A 19,871-nucleotide genomic window follows, 5' to 3' on the forward strand; every position below is an offset into this window, starting at 1 on the left:
AAGGCCAGACTAAGCTGGCAGAGTGAGTCCTTATGTTCAAAACAAATCAAAAATGACAAAAATCTTCATTTAAGAAATCTATGAAATATTTTAGGACTATACACAAAAAGAGTAGAGAGCCAGGTGGTGGTGGTGGTGGTGGTGGTGGGTGGTGGTGGTGGTGGCACACGCCTTTAATCCCAGCACTCGGGAGGCAGAGCCAGGTAGATCTCTGTGAGTTCGAGGCCAGCCTGGTCTATAGAGCGAGATCCAGGACAGGCACCAAAACTACACAGAGAGTAGAGAATAATATTCTAAACACTCATATCAACATCCTACTTCAATAAATAAAAATGTTGGTGCTGGGAATATACCTACTAGGTATGTAGAGCTCTGACCTAGCAGACTAGAGGCTCCAGGTTTGATCCCCAGTGCCCTCTAAAAATGGAATGGTGGAGCCCTATAGGCCTGTAATGGCTCAGAACAAAAATGAAAAAATTGTAAGGATTTAGTGAGAATCCTTTGAGGTGAATATGGTGGTACATGCCTGCAGTTCCAGCACTTGGGAGGCCAAGGTAGGAGAATTGAATTACGAGTTCGAGGCCAGCCTGGGCTACATAGTGAGACCTTGACTCAAAACATGAAAGATAAGTAAATAAGTAAACAAACCCTTTGTTCTTTGCCAGTTTTATTCCTCTCCTTTTCCTAGAGATAACTATCATTCTTGCTTTATTTTATTACTTTTATTATATATGTATTTCTTATAAAATATAAAAAAAGAATTATTTTCATTTTTACACTTGCATTTTTTAGTCAGTATTGTCTTTATTTATTTTTTTTATTTTTTTATTTTTTTTATTTTTTTGGTTTTTCGAGACAGGGTTTCTCTGTGTAGCTTTGCGCCTTTCCTGGAACTCACTTGGTAGTCCAGGCTGGCCTCGAACTCACAGAGATCCTCCTGGCTCTGCCTCCCGAGTGCTGGGATTAAAGGCGTGCGCCACCACCGCCCGGCTGTCTTTATTTTTTAAATAGACTTTTATGTAAAGGAGGCTAGCTCCAAACTTGACTGTATAGCTGAGACTGGCCTTGAACTTCTGATCCTCCTAAGTACTGGTATTACACACATGTGCCCAGTGACTGACTGGGTCAGCATTGTATTTATGGGATTTATTCATGATGATTTATGTAATCTCATATTTTATTTATTAATAAGCAGCTATAAGACAAACAATATCGGGGCTGGAGAGATGGGTCAGTGGTTAAGAGCATGAGCTGCTTGCTCTTCTAGAGCACCTGAATTTGTTCTCAGCACCATATCAGAAAGCTTATACTGTCTGTAACTCTGTCTCTAGGAGGGTCCAATGTCCCTAGCCTTCTCAGGCACCTTCATTCACTTGCACGGTTCCTCTCCCCAACTTCAATTCATAATTTAAAACAGTACAACTAAATCTTTAAAAAGATAAACATTATCAATTAGTTGCTTCCAGTTGTTGACAATTTTAAGTTGTTGTGATATTTTTAAGTAACTTTAAATCTTCCAAAGCCTTGATCTTTGAAGTATTGTCCATAGACCAGTAGTGCAAGCTTGTGGGAACTTCTTAGAAATTTAGAGTATCTTCTGCCTGTATCTTCTGTTCCAGGGGGTCTGATACCTTCTTCTGACCTCCACAGAGACCAGATACACACGGCAAACAGACATACATGCAAGGCAAAACTTTCATGCAATAAAAGTAAATAAAGATACAAGATTTAAAAAGAAAAGAAATAATATCTTATGTTCTGCTGGAATATACTGATTGAGAATCTGAATTTTCAAAAAGGTCAGGATATTCAGATGCATATTAGTTAAAGTACTATTTGAAGATAACTACCGGGGAATGGAGTTACTCATCTGTAGGATTTCCACATCTCACATTCTGTTCTGTTGTACTGCTCTCCAAAGATGTACCACTTTACATTCTTGCTAGCAGAATAGGAGAATTGTGTTCAGTACTTGACATCATCAGGTTTAAAATATCTTGCTCTTTAGATCAATAAAAATTCAGGGAGATAACTATCTTAATGTTTTTGATTCTGATACATGTGTATTCAATTTTCATTTCCCTAACTACCTAAGAAAGTTGTATGCAAACATTTTTCAGTGTTCTTGCTTTATTTTCTGAGATTTAATTATGTTAGGTAGTGTATTTACTGTAAATGCTAATTTCACAGCGTACCTATACAAGCATGTGTGCATGTGGGTATGCGTTTGTGCATACACACACACACTTCTGTAAAATTAACTTTGCTTAATGGCACCTGGTAACTGCCACTGAGCATGATATCCTAAGTTTGGTCTCTGGGACCTGTATTGTAGAAGGAAGGAACTGACTCCTACCAGCTGTCCTCTGACTTCCACACAAGAGTTTTGGCATATTTGAACCCTCCACCCCCACAAAAAAAAGTAAGCAAAAGTTTTTAAAGAAATCTTGTTTAATAAAGTTTATTCTTTTTAGCTCCACAGGCACAGTCACAATGTGTGTTTCTTCTGACTCTGTTTCCAAGAAGAATATTCCTTGAATGGAGAACAGCAGTTTATAATTGGGCCCTGATGAGCTCCCATGAAGTAATCCGGGCTAGTTGTGTTAAAGGATTTTTTATCTTACTGCAGCAGCAGAATTCTTGTAACCAGATTCCCAAGATGCTTATGTATGTATTAAGACTTCAATTTGAATATATGACTTGATTGTATAAACCTTTAATCTGAGTGTCTAAGTTATTATTGTAGAGTATATAAAGCACATATTGCTTTTAGCTTGAAAATTATATCTTTCCCTTCTGAGTTTCACTTTTTCTTTCCCTTTGTCTCAAATTATGGAAATTTAATCCAAAATATTTACTGGGAAGATTTAGTACTTTTTCTTTTTTTTCCTCAGAGATAGAGTCAAAGATGATTCTGACATTGTCAAAAAAGAATTTGCTTCTATCCTTGGTCAACTTGTCTGTACTCTTCATGGCATGTTTTATTTGGCGAGTTCCTCAGTAGAGCCTTTCTTTGAACATGTGGACCTGTTCTGTAAGAACCTGAAAGCCACTCCTCAGCATGAATGCTCATCCTTTCAAGTACGAGCTTCTGTCTGCAAGCCGTTCCTTTTCTTGCTGACAGAAAAAACACCTAGTCCAGTAAAACTTGGTGAGCGGTCACTTAGGATTAAACACTTCACAGTGATACTGGGTGTGAGTTTGTTGGAGGGTTGAGATTTCCACACATACTTGGAAGATCCATGTGTTTAGTAGTAAGTTACAGTTCATTCACAAACTTTCATATAGTTGGTAAGTGGTTCTAAGAACCCCCTAAGTTCTGTAAAATTGATAATAAATTTAAGACCCCTCTTAGTTAAGAGATTTTTTTTTTTTTTTTTTTTTTTGATTTTTTCAAGACAGGGTTTCTCTGTGTAGCTTTGCGCCTTTTCCTGGAACTCACTTGGTAGCCCAGGCTGGCCTCGAACTCACAGAGATCCGCCTGGCTCTGCCTCCCGAGTGCTGGGATTAAAGGCGTGCGCCACCACCGCCCGGCTAGAGAGATTTTTTAAATTAAAGTTTATTTTTGAGTCTTAAGAGACAATGATCTACAAGACCTAAAAATGATCATTTGATAACTTAGATTTTAGAATTTATTTTAAATTTAAGTCATTTATTACTTTTATTGAGTATAAAGTAATTTAAATTGGTAAGTTTGCTAGCTGTGTTGGCACATGCCTTTTTAATGCCAGCAGAGGCAGGTAGATCTCTTGAGTTCAAGGCCAGCCTGGTCTGCAAGAGTGTGTTCCAGGCCAGCCAGCCAGTCCAGTCAGGTTTGCACAGTGAGAACTATTTTAAAACAAACAACAAAAACAAAATCACCAAAAAAATAAACAAAAATAAATTAATAAGTTCTAATCTTCTTAAATTATGTGTGCTGTGTATGCCTAAATATTGGCATATAAGGCAACATGGGATTGTTTTCTGTATCCTATTTGCTAACAGTATTTTAAGTACAACGTTGATATGTGATGTTTCAAATTAGAAAATATGTACTGTCTCCCTTTAGCTTTCATAGACAATCTGCATCATCTTTGTAAGCATCTTGATTTTCAAGAAGATGAAACAGAGGTAAAAGCAGTTCTTGGGACCTTATTAAATTTGATGGAAGATCCAGACAAGGATGTTAGAGTTGCTTTTAGTGGAAATATTAAGTATATATTGGAATCCTTGGACTCTGAAGATGGATTCATAAAAGAGGTTGGAAATTTTAAATTAAAACATACAGATTTTTATAAACCTAGCTCTTGAACTTTTCTGACCAATGAATTTTGCTTTTCTAGCTTTTTGTTTTAAGAATGAAGGAAGCATATACACATGCCCAAATATCGAGAAATAACGAACTGAAGGACACCTTGATTCTTACAACAGGGGACATTGGAAGGTGTGTTTGACAGGGTTTGAAATGAAACTTACTTATGTTTGTCACTGTCTTATTTGCCTAGCATTAGAGACAGTGAGGGCTGGAGGTGTAGTTCAGTGGTAGAGTACCTACCTGCCGTACACAGAGGCCTGGATTTGTTCCTTAGCACTGGGGGGAAAAAAGAGTAAATGGTGAGTAAGATGTATATTATAGGAAAATATGACTCAGCATATGTTTCTTTGTGGATCTGCGTTAGTTCCTGAGACATTAACTTCGGTTTGCCTGGGTTTGTTTTGCCTTTCAGGGCGGCGAAAGGAGATTTGATCCCTTTTGCACTCTTGCACTTACTGCATTGCCTGTTGTCTAAGTCAGCGTCTGTTTCTGGAGCGGCGTACACAGAGATTCGAGCACTAGTCGCAGCTAAAAGTGTTAAACTGCAAAATTTTTTCAGCCAATACAAGAAACCCATCTGTCAGGTGAAAGCCAGCATTCAGCCTTTCAATAGACAATAATAACATTTTACAGGAGTTTAAAAAGAAGTAGAAACCAGGCAAAGTAGTGTCTTTGCTAGTAATCTCAGTTACTTCTTCTGGAAGGCTGAGGTGGTGTGGTCTCTTAAAGTTCAGGATTTCGAGACCAGACTGGGCTTAAGAAAAACAGCATGTGTACACGTCTTATTTTGCTTGTTTTAAAGAATTATTTTTAAAACTGTATTTATTTAGAACTGAATTGTTGCCATTTGTATTTAATTCTATTGGTCTGAAGATATGGGTTATAAATGAAAGAGAATATTATCTTATAATAATTTGTCAAATTATTCTTGGTATGTTTTAGGGAGTCATCATTTTTTAGACTTTTTAGTGATGATAAACTTTTATATCTTGATATTGTAAACATGAAACTTTGTTTTCAGAAAGATATATTAAGCAATGACTGAAAAGTTAGACCATGTTAAAATATTGATTTTACCCTGTATTTGTGATATAATCCTTAGCATGATATTAAAGTTTCTTAACTAAGTCTGGTTGCGTTTCTGTAAAATGGAGATAATGACAAAATCCACCTCAGTAAAGTGATTACAAGAATTGAATGAGTCTAACTGTGGCAGTGTAGAACATGATGCTACCCTTTATGCTAGCTTGAAAGGTATTAGTTGGTGAGCGGGGAGGCGAGGTTAGTCAGAATTCCTTCCTTGTTTGAAAACTAAGAAAAATGTTTTTGCTTTAGTTTTTAGTAGAATCTCTCCACTCCAGTCAGATGACAGCACTCCCGGGTACTCCTTGCCAGACTGCTGAGATGCGAAAGCATGATGTAGTTCACCACAGAGAAATGGCTTTAAATACCTTGTCAGAAATTGCCAATGTTTTTGACTTTCCTGATCTTAATCGTTTCCTAACTGTAAGTTGCAATGTGTGTGTGTGTAGTTGACTTATTTGAAGTTTTCAATTAAATATTTCATTTGTTTATTCTTTCTTTTTTTTTTTAGTTTTTTTTTTTTTTTTAATTTTTTTTAATTCCTTTATTTATTTACTATGTATACAGTGTTCTGTCTGCATATTTGCCTGCACACCAGAAGAGGGCACCAGATCTCATTATAGACGGTTGTGAGCCACCATGTGGTTACTGGGAATTGAACTCAGGACCTCTGGAAGAACAGTCAATGCTCTTTAACCTCTAAGCCATCTCTCCAGCCCCTGTTTTGTTTTTTGTTTGTTTGTTTGTTTTTTGGTTTTTCGAGACAGGGTTTCTCTGTGTAGTTTTTTGGTGCCTGTCCTGGATCTCGCTCTATAGACCAGGCTGGCCTCGAACTCACAGAGATCTACCTGGCTCTGCCTCCCGAGTGCTGGGATTAAAGGCGAGCGCCACCACTGCCTGACTTGTTTGTTTGTATTTTAAAGAAAAACTTAAGACTAAAAACTTATTTAGGACATATGGACCCTACATTTTCAAAATTACATGCTTTGTATATGTGAGTGCATGCATAGGTCAGAAGACAACCTTGGCTATTGTTGCTCAGGCACTGTCCATCAATTTTGGAGGGGTGGGTGTTGAGGACAGGGTCTGTCACAATGCCCTGGAAGTTTGCCAGGTAAGCTTGAATGGCTGGGCAGCAAGCCTTTATCGTTTTCTTGTCTCTGATTCCATAGCACTGGGATTACAAAAGTGTGTCAGCATGCCCAGCGTTTTTCTGGGGATTGAACTCAGGTCTTCATACTTATTTGGCATGCTCTTTACCACCTAAGCTACCTCACTATCCCCTAAACTGTATATTTATTTTTACTTTGATGAAATTTTTGCTTACACAGTAAAAATTAAATTTATGTAGATCTTTATTTACTGTTCTATATATATCATATTCAGTGATACCATATTCAGGTTAACTATCTGAGTCTTTATGTTTTTCGTACCATCCTGGATTCCATTGGTTATTGAAAAACTAATATTTACCCTTAAGAAGTTGAATTATGCCGGGTGGTGGTGGTGCACACCTTTAATCCCAGCACTAGGGAGGCAGAGGCAGGTGGATCACTGTGAGTTTGAGGCCCGCCTGGGCTACAAAGTGAGTTCCAGGAAAGGCGCAAAGCCACACAGAGAAACCCTGTCTTGAAAAACCTAAAAAAAAAAGAAGTTGAATTATAAAATACAGAATTAGTGGTATGATCTGCTATGAATTCAGATGTCAGACTTTGTAGCATGGGTTTAAAAAGCCTGTGAAATTCATTAGGGCTAAGGTTTAAAGGATGATGGAGCATATTGTTTTCTCATTTTTGCCCCAAAGTCAGGCTTATTGTTAATCTTGATAAATCGTGATAACAGTTCATACAGAGGTTTCCCCTACAATATTATTTTAACAAACTTAAATTGCTTATAAATTGATTATATATACAAAGAAAGTTGGATGGCATATTATAAGAACCATAAAGATATTCATACCTTATTACTCATTAATTCCTTCAAAAGCCACAGATGTTTATTGCAACATTACCCATTGGCAAAATAAAACTCTGAGAAGAAACTAAATGTCTAAATTTATGCCATTTTATGTAGCCATCTTAATTTAAGTATAACTAAGTTAAAAGGTGTAACATAAGGTATGTCTTTGAAGGCAAACCTATTCGTTTATTGTTTTGTTTTCTTTCTGTTTTGGACGCAGTCTCATTCTATAGCACAGCTGTCCTCAAATGTGCTATCCTCCTGTCTCAGTCTCTTGAGTGACAGAATGTTACATCCCTCAGGCAAAGGCTGGATCTTGTTCGTTGTCACATCCCATGTTTAGATAATGACTTAACATGTAGTAGTATTCTTTAGGTACATGTAGAATAAATAAACAAAATCATAATTATTTTACCTTTGGATTTTGTGTGAATTTAATAAGCTAGATCTTAAAAGAAACGGACCAAAAATGAAAGTAGATTGCTGTATTGGATGTTAGATATATGTAACAGTTTTTTGTAGTGTTGCAGCATCAATTCTATAATTTAAAAAAATTCTTTTTTTCAATAATTATTTTTATTTTATGTGCATTGGTGTTTTGCCTGTACGTATGTCTGTTTGAGGGTGTCAGATCTTGGAGTTACAGACAGTGGTGAGCTACCATGTGGATGCTGAGAACTGAACCCTGTTCCTCTGGAAGAGCAGCTGGAGTTCTTAACCTCTAAGACATCTCTCCAGCCCCTACAAATTCTTTAAGTTTGCATTTATGGCTATTTTCTACATGCTTATTCTCTAAATGCAGGAAAGGATACATCAGATTTAGGACTTTTACTTTAGAGTGTGTATATGTTTTATCACATACTCATGGGAAATTCACTTCTTTTAAGTTAGCATACAATTTAATAGGAGTTAAGAATGAATCCAGTCTTCATTACTTTTATATTTCCTTACTGTCTCTTAATGCATATGATAGAAGCTCTGGGTCTTGTCTGTTTTGCTTATTGCTGTATATACAGGGCCTGAATCATAGTAATATCAGTGTATTATTGTCAAGTGAGTAAATGGCAAGTGAGTAAATAAAATGACTTCATATGGCAATAAAGAATGTTTTTGTGGACAGCTTATTTGAACAGTTTATCACCCAGAAAAATGGACTTTGTGATAATTATTGTGCTCTTTTTCAGAGGACATTACAAGTTCTATTGCCTGATCTTGCTGCCAAAGCAAGCCCTGCAGCATCTGCTCTCATTCGAACTTTAGGAAAACAATTAAATGTCAATCGTCGCGAGATTTTAATAAATAACTTCAAATATATTTTTTCTCATTTGGTTTGTTCTTGTACCAAAGATGAATTAGAACGTGCCCTTCATTATCTGAAGGTATTTGAATATTTGTATGTTTTATTCTTTTATTTAAGTTAATGTTATTGGAAAAAACTATTGTAACATTGTAATTTAGGAAGGACAATGAGTAATTTATAGGTTGTAAGAATATTATTGTGTTAAATAATCATTGTCTTGGGAGGATTCTAAATAGAATTAGTCTTTTGATATTTTCTCTGATCATTTACCGTAATAGGATAAAATAGTCATCCTTTCATGAATGAGGTTTTTTTGTTTTTTTGGTTTTTTTTTTTTGGTTTTTTCCAGACAGGGTTTCTCTGTGTAGCTTTGCGCCTTTCCTGGGACTCGCTTTGGAGATCAGGCTGGCCTCAAACTCACAGAGATCCACCTGCCTCTGCCTCCCGAGTGCTGTGATTAAAGGCGTCCTCCACCACAGGCCCGGCATGAGGTTCTTACATAATTTTATTTTAGTAATTTTGTGCTGATTACAGTTATATTAGCTGATAATATACAAATAATTATAGGAAGAGACAACTACATTTAACTGTATGCCTGTGTTTGGTTTAGTTACTTGCTACTCTGATAATATGATTGTAATTCTGCCTGCTTTTTAAATTATTAATAATTTAATGGGTCTGGAGAGATGGCTGAGTGATTAACGGGACTTGTTCTGGCAGAGGACTTGGGTTCAGTTCCCAACACCCACATGGCAGATCATATCTTCTTGTAACTCCAGGTCCAGGATCTGCTACCCTCTTCTGACCTCTTGTGACACCAAGCACCCATGTGCACATACAGACATGTAGACAGAATACTATAGACATGAAAAGTAAATAAATAAATCTTAAAAATTAGTGTGTGTGTGTGTGTGTGTGTGTGTGTGTGTGTGTGTGTGTGAAAGAGATAGAAACAGTGCATGGGTGCTTATGGGCCACTGTGCATGTGTAGATCAGAGAACAACTTTTGGGACTTTATTCTCTCATTTCATTATGGGTTTAGGCTGTTAGGTTTGCATGTCTTGCCAGTTTTTAAGCTTAAAATTATAGCTTGGGCTTCTTTTTGATTTTACATTAACAACAATGTCTTTGAGGCAGGTAAGACCATGGAAATAGAAAAACCTTAATTTTATTTTTCTCTAAGAGACAGCAGATCTCTTTTCACTTTACACCTAATGACTATTAATTTGTTTTCATTTATCTCGAGGACATTAACTGTGTGTTATAGAGACAGAATGATAATATTTATGGAGTACATACGATATGTCAGAAACTTCTCTGTCCACATACTCTCTGGGTCGTTTCAGTTATTTGGCGAGATGCAGGTAGTACATCTTATCTCCTGTACAAAATGCTTGAGACAAGATTTCAGATTTTTCTTTGCTTCTTTTTGTTGTATTTTGAAACATTTACATATACATAATGAGATATTTTGAGGATGAGACCAAAGTCTAAACACAGAATTCATTCATGTTTCACACATAAATGTTTAGCACAACTGGGTGTGTTGGCGCATGCTTTTAATCCCAACACTTGGATCTCTATGAGTTCGAGGCCAGCCTGGTCTACAAAGGGAGTTCCAGGACAGCTAAGGCTGTTACACAGAGAAACCCTGTTTCGAAAATCAACAACAGCAAAAGAGATAATTTTATACAATATTTTCAATATGTGTGCATTTTGCCTGCAACCTATCATTTAAAGTCAAGTATGAAATTTTCTGCTTCTGATATCATGACAGTGTTAAAGAATTGATATTTGGGTTTTAACTAGGAATGTTCAACCAGTGTTTTGTTTTACAGATGATGGAACTAAGGCAGTGAGAGGTTAGATTAGGTAACGTGTCCAAATCACAGGACAGCTTATAAATGACAGCTCAAATTTAGACTCCAGCATTCTGACCAAAAACCTGCTGTGTAGCACTGTCCTTGCTGCCAGGGTCCGTGCATCTGTAAATACTGTGTTGCTGGTGTAAAAGACTTTAGGCAAACATAGGACTTTTCAAATTTTATTTCAAAAATTAAGTCTGATCGCTTTTCTTCATTGCATACAGCCCATGGGAGACCTATCAGGAGAGAAGAAGGTTAGAATTCTTTGCCAGTGTCTTTTCTTAGTTCTGTTAGTAAGCTATACCATCTGACCTAGAACACTTGATTTACTAATAACATGTTAAAAATCTGTACTTATTTTTGGATGCTAATATGAGGAAAGTAATTTTTTAATATCTTTAGAATGAAACAGAAATTGAGCTGGGGAGCCTGTTAAGACAGGATTTTCAAGGATTGCACAATGAATTATTGCTACGTATTGGAGAACATTATCAACAAGTTTTCAACGGTTTGTCAATTCTTGCCTCGTTTGCATCTAGTGATGATCCATATCAGGGACCACGAGATATCACATCACCTGAACTGATGGTAAGGCCCATGATATTTGGTTTGTTTTTCTCCTTTTTTGTAGCTACTTAAGAAGCTGAGGGGCTGGAGAGGAGGCTCAGGAGTTAAGAGCACTGGCTGCTCTTCCAGAGGACTGGAGTTCAATTCCCAGCAACCACATGGTGGCTCACAACCATCTGAAATGAGATCTGATGCCTTCTTCTGGCCTGCAGGGACTCATGCAGGCAGAACACTGTATAATAAATAAATAAATCTTAAAAAAAAAAAAAAAAAGCTGAGGAAACTCCTTGCCCCCATTTTCCAAGTATAGGTATTTTTTTTTTAAATTTTAATTGGAATTTTCTTTTAGAAAAGGTTAAAGTTGTATGGTCACAGAAGATGTTAACTGCATATGTATCTTTGAAAATGTGGATTTCCAGGTGATTCTTAGGGTTTTATTTTTTCCTAAGATTCCTCCCCCCCTTCTTTTTTTTCTTTTCTTTTTTTTTTTTTTTTTTAAGAAAAGGTCTCACTAGATGATGACCTAGAACTCACTTTGTAGACCTGACTGGCCTCAAACTCTTAGAGATATGCTTATTAGTGTTGGGATTAAAGGCATGCAACATCACACCTGGCATGGTTTATTTTTCACTAAGTAAACAACAAGGTTAATTATATTTTTACAGCTTTCCCCTCATCTTGTTTCTTCTTACAACTAATCGTTGACAAAGCAGCTAAATTAAATCCTTTGTTTGGAGTAAAGGAAAGATGTGGTTTCTTTTTTTGTTTTCTACTTTCGTTGTTGTTTGCTTGCTTGTTAGTTCTGAAAGAGGGCCTCATAAAATCCAGGCTTAACTCAAAGTCCCTATGTAGTTGAAAATGGCCTTGAACCTCTTATCTTTCTGCCTCTGGTTCCTGAGTTCTAGCATTACAGGCCTGTGCCAACACATCAAGCTTTCTCCTTTCTCTTTATTTTTCAGCTTTTTTTTTTTTCACGTTGGAGTGATTTGGAATAGTGTGTAGCTAGAGTTTTCCTGCCTGGCCCACAGTCAGGACAAATCTCTCTCACCTGCCAGTCCCACAGCCGCTCAGACCCGACCAAGTAAACACAGAGACTTATATTGCTTACAAGCTGTATGGCCGTGGCAGGCTTCTTGCTAACTGTTCTTACAGCTTAAATTAATCCATTTCCATTAATCTATACCTTGCCATGTGGCTCGTGGTTTACCGGCATCTTCACATGCTGTTTCTCATCATGGCGGCTGGCAGTGTCTCTCTGACTCAGCCTTCTACTTCCCAGCTTTATTCTCCTCCTTGTCCCGCCTATACTTCCTGCCTAGCCAATGGCCAATCAGTGTTTTATTTATTGACCAATCAGCAACACATTTGCCATACAGAACATCCCACAGCAATAGTGTAATTGGCTCTGCCCTATCATCATGATTTCATTTGATTCCTTGCTTTGATAGGATAGTTAACGTTTTAATTCAAACTTTTAAACTGTGAACTTTGAACTTTGGGGTTTATATAGGTTAGATCCTAGGAGGAAGTAGATGGCATGCACACAAATGTTTATCTGAAAATATATTTAACAACTAGTGCCAGTTCTAAAAGGGAATTTTAAGGAATCCATTTTGCAGTGCTGGGGATCAAACCTAGAGCTTTGTGTATGCTAGGCAAATGTCTTAGTTAGGGTTACTATTGCTGTGATGAAACACCATAATCAAAGAAACATGGGGAGGAATGCTTTTATTTGGCTTATGCTTCCACATCACGGTTTATCACAGGAAGTCAGGACAGGAACTCAAGCAGGGCAGGAACCTGGAGACAGAAGCTGATACAGAGGCCATGGAAGAGTGCTGCTTGCTTGCTTGCTCCCCTTGGCTTGCTCAGCCTGCTTTCTTACAGAACCCAGGATCACCAGCCCAGAGGTGGCCCCACCCACATTTGGCTGGGCCCTCCCCCATCAGTCTCTAATTAAGAAATGCCCTACATGCTTGTTTACAGCCCAATCTGATGGAAGTATTTTCTTGAGGTTCCCTCCTCTCGGGTGACCTTAGCCTGTGTCAAGTTGGCATCCAGCACAGCAGCTTCCTTACATGGAGCTGTCTGTGTGTAACCTTGGACCCCAAAGGAGCCTTTTCTTTCTTGACTTGTTTCCCCAATCTTCCCTACTTTGGGCAATGGTATTTTGTACCGTTTCCTACCCATTTCTTCTTCTGAAACCTGACAATAATGTATAAGCTCTTCAAACTAAATCTGTAAGACCGTGTGCAACAGTGTGCCTTTCCCTCTTCCTTTTGTTAAACTCTTCCTTTCACTACTTTAGCTCTGTTTCCAGATTTGTAGCTGTTGGCTTTAGATGGTCTCTGTACTTACAATAATAATTTCCTGGATGTTTTTCACTCTGCAAAGTTTCCTTATCACCCCTAGCTAAATTCATTTTCCAGTTTCTATCATGTACTTGTGTTTCGTTTCTTTTCTTTTTTTCTTGTGTGTGTGTGTGTGTTTATTTTCTTACAGCTTTGTCACAATCATATTTATGTGTGGATTTATTTAGTGCCTCCTACTAATTGCCATGTATATTAGTGCTTATCTTATACACATGTACCTAGCATGATAGTATATATTTGGTGAATGGCAGGCATACATACTTAAAGTACTATTTGTCTGGATGCCAGGAACTTTAAAATTAGAATATTTATGTAGATTTGAGTGCCACCTATTCCTACAATTTATTTAAGAACATAGACTAGAACCATATAATTAGGGAATTGTGGCTTATTATGCCAGAGTTTAATTTCAATCCAAATCAGAAGTTTACAAAATACATATTATGGAGATACTATAGTTAAACCCAATACTTTGCTAATCTAAAAAAGTTAATGATGATTTAAACAAAAAGGTTCACAAACCAAAAATTCCTTTGCTTGGTAAGAGTTTCTGTGTGCTAAAGAGACATGTAGGATAAATATCTAACTCCTCTTCACTGTATACTAGTACAAACTCTTCCTCTTCTTCGCTTAGCAGTGACTATAACCCTAAAGTTACCTGAATCAGGTGCCTTAACATTAACTCATGCTACCTTGGAACATATTTCAGTTACCACCCATCACTAGCTCTTTTTCTTGCCATTTTTCTTGCCTGATGTAGTTCAGTGGTAGAAAGCTGCCCACTAGGAATTCTGTAATAAATCTCAGGTTCAGAGGGAAAGAAGAGAGACACTTTATATATAAAACATATAATATCTTTTCTTTAAATCCATAGGCTGATTATTTGCAACCAAAATTGTTGGGCATTCTGGCCTTTTTTAATATGCAGTTACTGAGCTCCAGTGTTGGCATTGAAGATAAGAAAATGGTAAGTAGTGGTATTTGAATTCCAAGGGGCTAGAATAAAATTCATATCGAATATTCAGGAAATACAAGTTTTGTTTCTAGTTACAAGCATGCAAATATGAAAAGTTAGTGAACAAGCTAGGTATGGTAGCCTACACCTGTAATTTCAGCATGTGGAAGACTGAGGCTGAAAGGATCACTGAGAGTTTGATGCCAGCCTGGGCTGCATGGTGGGCTCCAAGCAAGCCTTAGCTAAGTGTGAGACTGCCAAAAAAGAGAAGCAACCAAACATTTGATACTTATCACAGAATATCATCTATCTGTTTTTTAGACGTTGTAAAAATAGAAATTGTACCACTTGCAGCTCTCACTGATGAAGACAGATAGGAAACCCAACTTAAGCTGGTCTAAAGAATTTGTTGGCTCTATAACTAAATATGCAAAGATAATGTAACTTCAGCTACAGTTTGATTCTAGCTTCCAAGAACATTTCAGAATCAGTATCTTTGGTCAGATTCACCCAGGTGAACTTTATACTTTTGTCGTTATAGCTCAGGGTGCCTTTGAACTTATGGTAGTCTTCCTGCCTCAGCCTCCTGTGTGCTGGGATTATGACAGCCACCTTGATCAGCTAGCTTTACTTGTCAGGTAATAATACTAACAATCCATGTCATTATGATATCTAGCCCAGTGGAAGACATAAGACAATAGTAACTGAGAACTTGAACATCAGTTGTATAATTGAATTTTATGGTTCACCTGTGTCTGATGTTGGTATTTCTGTTTTTAGTGTGTATGTGTGTTAGCACGACTATGTAACAGTGCTCATGTAAAGGTCAGAGGACAGTATGCAGGAGTTAGTACACTCCTTCCACTCTATGGGTCCTAGGGCTAGAACCAAGTTGTCAGACTTGGCAGCAAGCCTTTGCCTTGAGGGTCGTCTTGCTAGCCCAGTGGCAGCTTTTATTTTAGTATGCATTTCCCTTCTGATAACTTTAAGGATCCATGTAAGACATATAGACAAATTTAGCTACAAATTCTAAGCCAGTGCCTATTATTTCAATGTTAACTAGTAAATTATCAGTAACTTGTATTCCATTTATATGGCTTCCCAAACATTTATGCCAAATGAGAGACTGAATGACTTTAAATCTTAAAGTGGAATTTATGTTATAAGCTATAATTTATATGGTTTGGTACATGTGCTGGCTAGTTTTATGTCAACTTGAGAGGTAGAGTCATTGGAGAGGAGGAAGCCTCAATTTAGAAAATAGCTTCAAAAGAATGGGCTGTAGGCAAGCCTGTGATCCATGAGGGAGGGCCCTGCTCATTGTGGGTAGGGCCACCCCTGGAACTTTGTGGCCTGGGTGCTAATAAAAGCACACTGAGCAAGCCATGAGGAGCAAGTCTTAAGCAGCACCCTTCCATGGCCTCTGCATCAGCTCCTGCCTTCAGGTTCCTGCTCTGTTTGAGTTACTGTCCTGACTTCCTTCAATAATGAATAGTGATGTGGAAGCATAAGCCAAATAAACCCTTTCTTCCTCAAGTTGCTTTTGGACATGGTGTTTCAACACAGGAATAGTAACTTCTAAGTACATGCATAAGATTCACCGGAGACTTTCTTTACCCATTCATTAGAGCCTAGAACTATTGATGCAGTCCTCACTCTTTCTAGTCTAAGTATATCCAGCAATTGTTTGTTGTGTTAAATTCAGAACATCTTAAATTTACTATCATTGAAACCAGCATTGTCCATTATGAGGCATTCTGTTTAAATTATTTTATAATGGGGCTGGAGAGATGGCTCAGAGGTTAAGAGCACTGGCTGTTCTTCCAGAGGTCCTGAGTTCAATCCCCAGCAACCACATGATGGCTCACGACTATCTATAATGAGATCTGATTCCCTTTTCTAGCATACAGGCAGAATACTGTATACATAATAAACCTTTAGAAATATTTTATAACTTTTAAGTTCAATCTGTATCTGAATTTATATTAGTGGTGTGAGACATATTTGAAGAAAATTAAAATGTATCATATACTTAGTAAATTTCAAGCTTTATTGTTTTAGAGGACCAGTGGATCAAAATAGCAGAGCACCTTCAAGGGCAACAAAAGTAAGAATGTAATTTGTGTTTTTCAGATCTTGGTTCCCATTGTAAGTTGACAAAAAAAAAAAAAACAACTGGCCAGCATTTATTAGACTTTTTGTAGTGTGTACATTGATACCTTGACATTTGTGGAGGAAGCACTCACTTCTGCCACTTGTCTACTCTGGCATCTTGTTTGTAAGTTCTGTTTTTGACCACTCATTTCTTTGTAGGCTTTGAATAGTTTGATGTCTTTGATGAAGTTGATGGGACCTAAACATGTTAGCTCTGTGAGAGTAAAAATGATGACCACACTGAGAACTGGCCTTAGATTCAAGGACGATTTTCCTGAGTTATGTTGCAGGTAAATGACAGTCTTAATTGATAAATTTTCTTGTATTTCTAGGAAACACTTGAGTTCTTACCACAGGCTGATCTGGTGCGAACATTTTTTTCAGTTGAGGTGCTTTCTTCCTAAATAACTACAGTTTGCATCAAGTTGACATTCAACTAGCCAGTGCATTTGACCCCTGTCGGCTTGACACACAAACACATCACTTATTAAATCATAACCTTTCTTTTTTTATTCTTCCCCAAGATGGTATGGTTGATGTCACATATAAAACATTCTAACTTTTAAAAGTCCCAGTTTTAAAATTCCAGTTTTAAAATTTAAATTCCAACTTTAAAAGTTCAATTTCTGCCGGGCGGTGGTGGCGCACGCCTTTAATCCCAGCACTCGGGAGGCAGAGCCAGGCAGATCTCTGTGAGTTCGAGGCCAGCCTGGGCTACCAAGTGAGTCCCAGGAAAGGCGCAAAGCTACACAGAGAAACCCTGTCTCGAAAAACCAAAAAAAAAAAAAAAAAAAAAAAAAAAAATCAAAAGTTCAATTTCTTTAAAACATTTAAGTCACTCCAAAAGTTCGAAGTCTCTTAACTGCGGGTTCCTATAAAATAAAAAATAAGTTACATACTTTCTTACTCCAAGAAGGAAGAACCAGGGTGCAGTCACAGTCTGAACAATCAAAGCCAAATTCCCAACAGTGTAAATAACTCAGTATCCAGTGTCTAGGATCAATTAACTCATGCTCTTGTATGCACCAAAGGGTTTGGGCAGTCATACTCTTCTGGCTCTGTCATCCACACCACTTGCACCTTGTCATCTAGGATCAGGTTGGCTTCACTTCACCGCCGCTGCTGCTGTCCTCGTAGTTGTCCATAGTACTGACATCTCTAAATGCTGGGGTCTCTGCTGCAACTGAGCTGTCACTAGTAGCCTCTACTGGGCTCTCTTCAGGGATCCTAACCCTGCCACATGGTGCCAAACCTCAGCTACTCTCCTATAACCCCTTCATCCTTCAAAACCAGTACCTCATGTGTGACTCTTTCACTACCAAGTTCAGCATGAGATGCAGCGCTGGCTCCTTTGAACCACAGGTTTGGTGTGCTGGCCCTGAAGAAATATCCCCAGATTTATGATCTTCAAGGTTGCCAATCTTTTTTTTAAAATCAGTACTAATTTCTTAGCTCCAGCTAACTAGAATCAATTTTACTTAATAAACAAAGGTTTCACTTAAGTGGTGCTGGTCTTTTCTTAATTATAGCTGATTCTTTAGCCCCAGCTGACCAGAACTATAGATTCTTAGTTCAAAATATTAAACAGCCTCAGTAGAGTCTTTGAATTCATCTGAAGCTATATGTCAGACTTCTTTCATCTGCACTGCACTCAGCATATTTACCTTCCAAGCTCTCACAGAACAGCCCACTGCACTCTGAGCATTCAACGGCTTTTCCAGCCCAAAGTTCACATGCCAACACAGTCTTCCTCAAAACCCAGTGGTCAGGTCTATCACAGCAATGATTCACACCATGATTCTGGTACCATTTTTTGTCTTTGTTAAGATTTCTGTTGCTGTGAATAAACAAGGGTTTATTTCAACTTTCAATTCTCAGGTTATAATCTATCAGTGAGTGAAGTCAGGGCTGAAACTCTAGCAAGGCAGGAACCTGGAGGTGGAAACTAACACAGAAGTCATTGAGGAGTACTGCTTATTGGATTGCTTCTTATAGGTTTCTCAGTTTGCTTTATTATATTATCCAGAACCACTCACCCAAGAGTGATACCACACCCCATTTGGAATGGACCCACGCACATCAATCATCAATCAAGAAATGTACTACAGGCTTCTCCACAGGCTGATCTCTTGGGAGCATTTTCTCAATAGTGATTCCCTCTTCCCAAAAAGCTCTAGATTGTATTAAGTTGACATAAACTAGCCAGCATAGTTCTCGCCTACCTCTTTCATCTTCCATAGTTCCTAGGCTAGCCTGTAACTGTCTGTGTGGGCAGAGCTGGGATTTTAAGTGTGTGCCACCCTATCTGTCTTTTTGTTTTCTTGTGGCCATACCACTACCTCAGGCTCCTAATTTCTGGAATTACAGGCCTGTACCAGTATGCCTATCTTTAATTCCGTATGTTTGTTTGCTTATTCATTTATTTATTTTGAGCAGGGTGTCATGTAACCCAGGCTGCCCTCAAATTCGACTTGATATGTACATGGTGATGACCTTGAACTCCTGATCTACCTTTCAAGTGGGATGCACTTTCAGGCATGCACCACCAGGCCCAGTTAACCCTCTTTTTAAAAGCATAGCTAGTTCTTTCTTTGCAGGAGTGGGGAAAGAGTGTGACATCCTGATAAACACATTATCGTAAGTTGAAAATACAACAAATTGGAACAATCTTTTGTATGTTTTTGAGACAGTGTCTTGCTATGTAGCCCAAGCTGACCCAGAAGTCAACAGTCCTCTACCTCAGCCTCCCAGATATTGAAATTATAGGCATTCACCACCAAGCTGGGGCTGAAAATACATTTTTAATGTACCTAACCTGCTGTGCACTGTAGCCTAATGTAGCCTGGAGTAAATGAGCTCGAAACACTTACAGTAGCTTTCATTTGATCAAAATCATATAACACAAAGTCTGTTTATAATAAAGTGTTGAGTATCTCATGTAGTCTATTGAACACAGTCATATGTTGTTAAGTACAATATCCATTGTTCACCCCAGTGGTTATATGAAACCTATTACTAGAAACTATGGCTTGCTATCACTGCTCAGTATCTCAGGGGAAAATTGTGCTGTATTATTAGTTCATGGAAACATGAAAATTCAGCTTCACTTTTAAATTTTTTTGAGAGTCTTACATAGCCTAGGCTGCCCTTGAACTCTGTAACATTATTCTACAAGTGCTGAGATTAGAGATGTGCATCACCACATCCAGCCTTCAAATAAATTCTTCTAAATATATGTACAACATTGTGAAGTCAAAAAAAATCTTTGTAAGTTGTACTATCTTTATGGATTATCTGTGTAAGCAAATGTATAAAAACATAA

At 37.8% G+C, this 19,871-nt stretch overlaps 1 protein-coding gene across 2 annotated transcripts in view; it reads left to right on the forward strand.

The window, feature by feature from the left end:
- Atr (ATR serine/threonine kinase) overlaps nucleotides 1-19,871 on the forward strand; it is a 113,042-nt gene that overhangs the window by 14,761 nt on the left and 78,410 nt on the right. For both annotated transcript variants that reach the window (XM_052717037.1, XM_052717045.1), the window contains 10 exons: nucleotides 2,475-2,667; nucleotides 2,895-3,151; nucleotides 4,049-4,239; nucleotides 4,323-4,423; nucleotides 4,707-4,878; nucleotides 5,630-5,800; nucleotides 8,521-8,715; nucleotides 10,904-11,089; nucleotides 14,315-14,407; nucleotides 16,709-16,839. In XM_052717037.1, the coding sequence (XP_052572997.1) occupies nucleotides 2,475-2,667; nucleotides 2,895-3,151; nucleotides 4,049-4,239; nucleotides 4,323-4,423; nucleotides 4,707-4,878; nucleotides 5,630-5,800; nucleotides 8,521-8,715; nucleotides 10,904-11,089; nucleotides 14,315-14,407; nucleotides 16,709-16,839 (1,690 nt within the window). The remainder of the gene's footprint in view (nucleotides 1-2,474; nucleotides 2,668-2,894; nucleotides 3,152-4,048; nucleotides 4,240-4,322; nucleotides 4,424-4,706; nucleotides 4,879-5,629; nucleotides 5,801-8,520; nucleotides 8,716-10,903; nucleotides 11,090-14,314; nucleotides 14,408-16,708; nucleotides 16,840-19,871) is intronic.

This window comes from Peromyscus californicus, unplaced genomic scaffold, assembly GCF_007827085.1.
Source record: "Peromyscus californicus insignis strain IS unplaced genomic scaffold, ASM782708v3 Scaffold_11__1_contigs__length_118956290, whole genome shotgun sequence".
In the NCBI taxonomy this organism is placed as follows: Eukaryota; Metazoa; Chordata; class Mammalia; order Rodentia; family Cricetidae; genus Peromyscus; species Peromyscus californicus.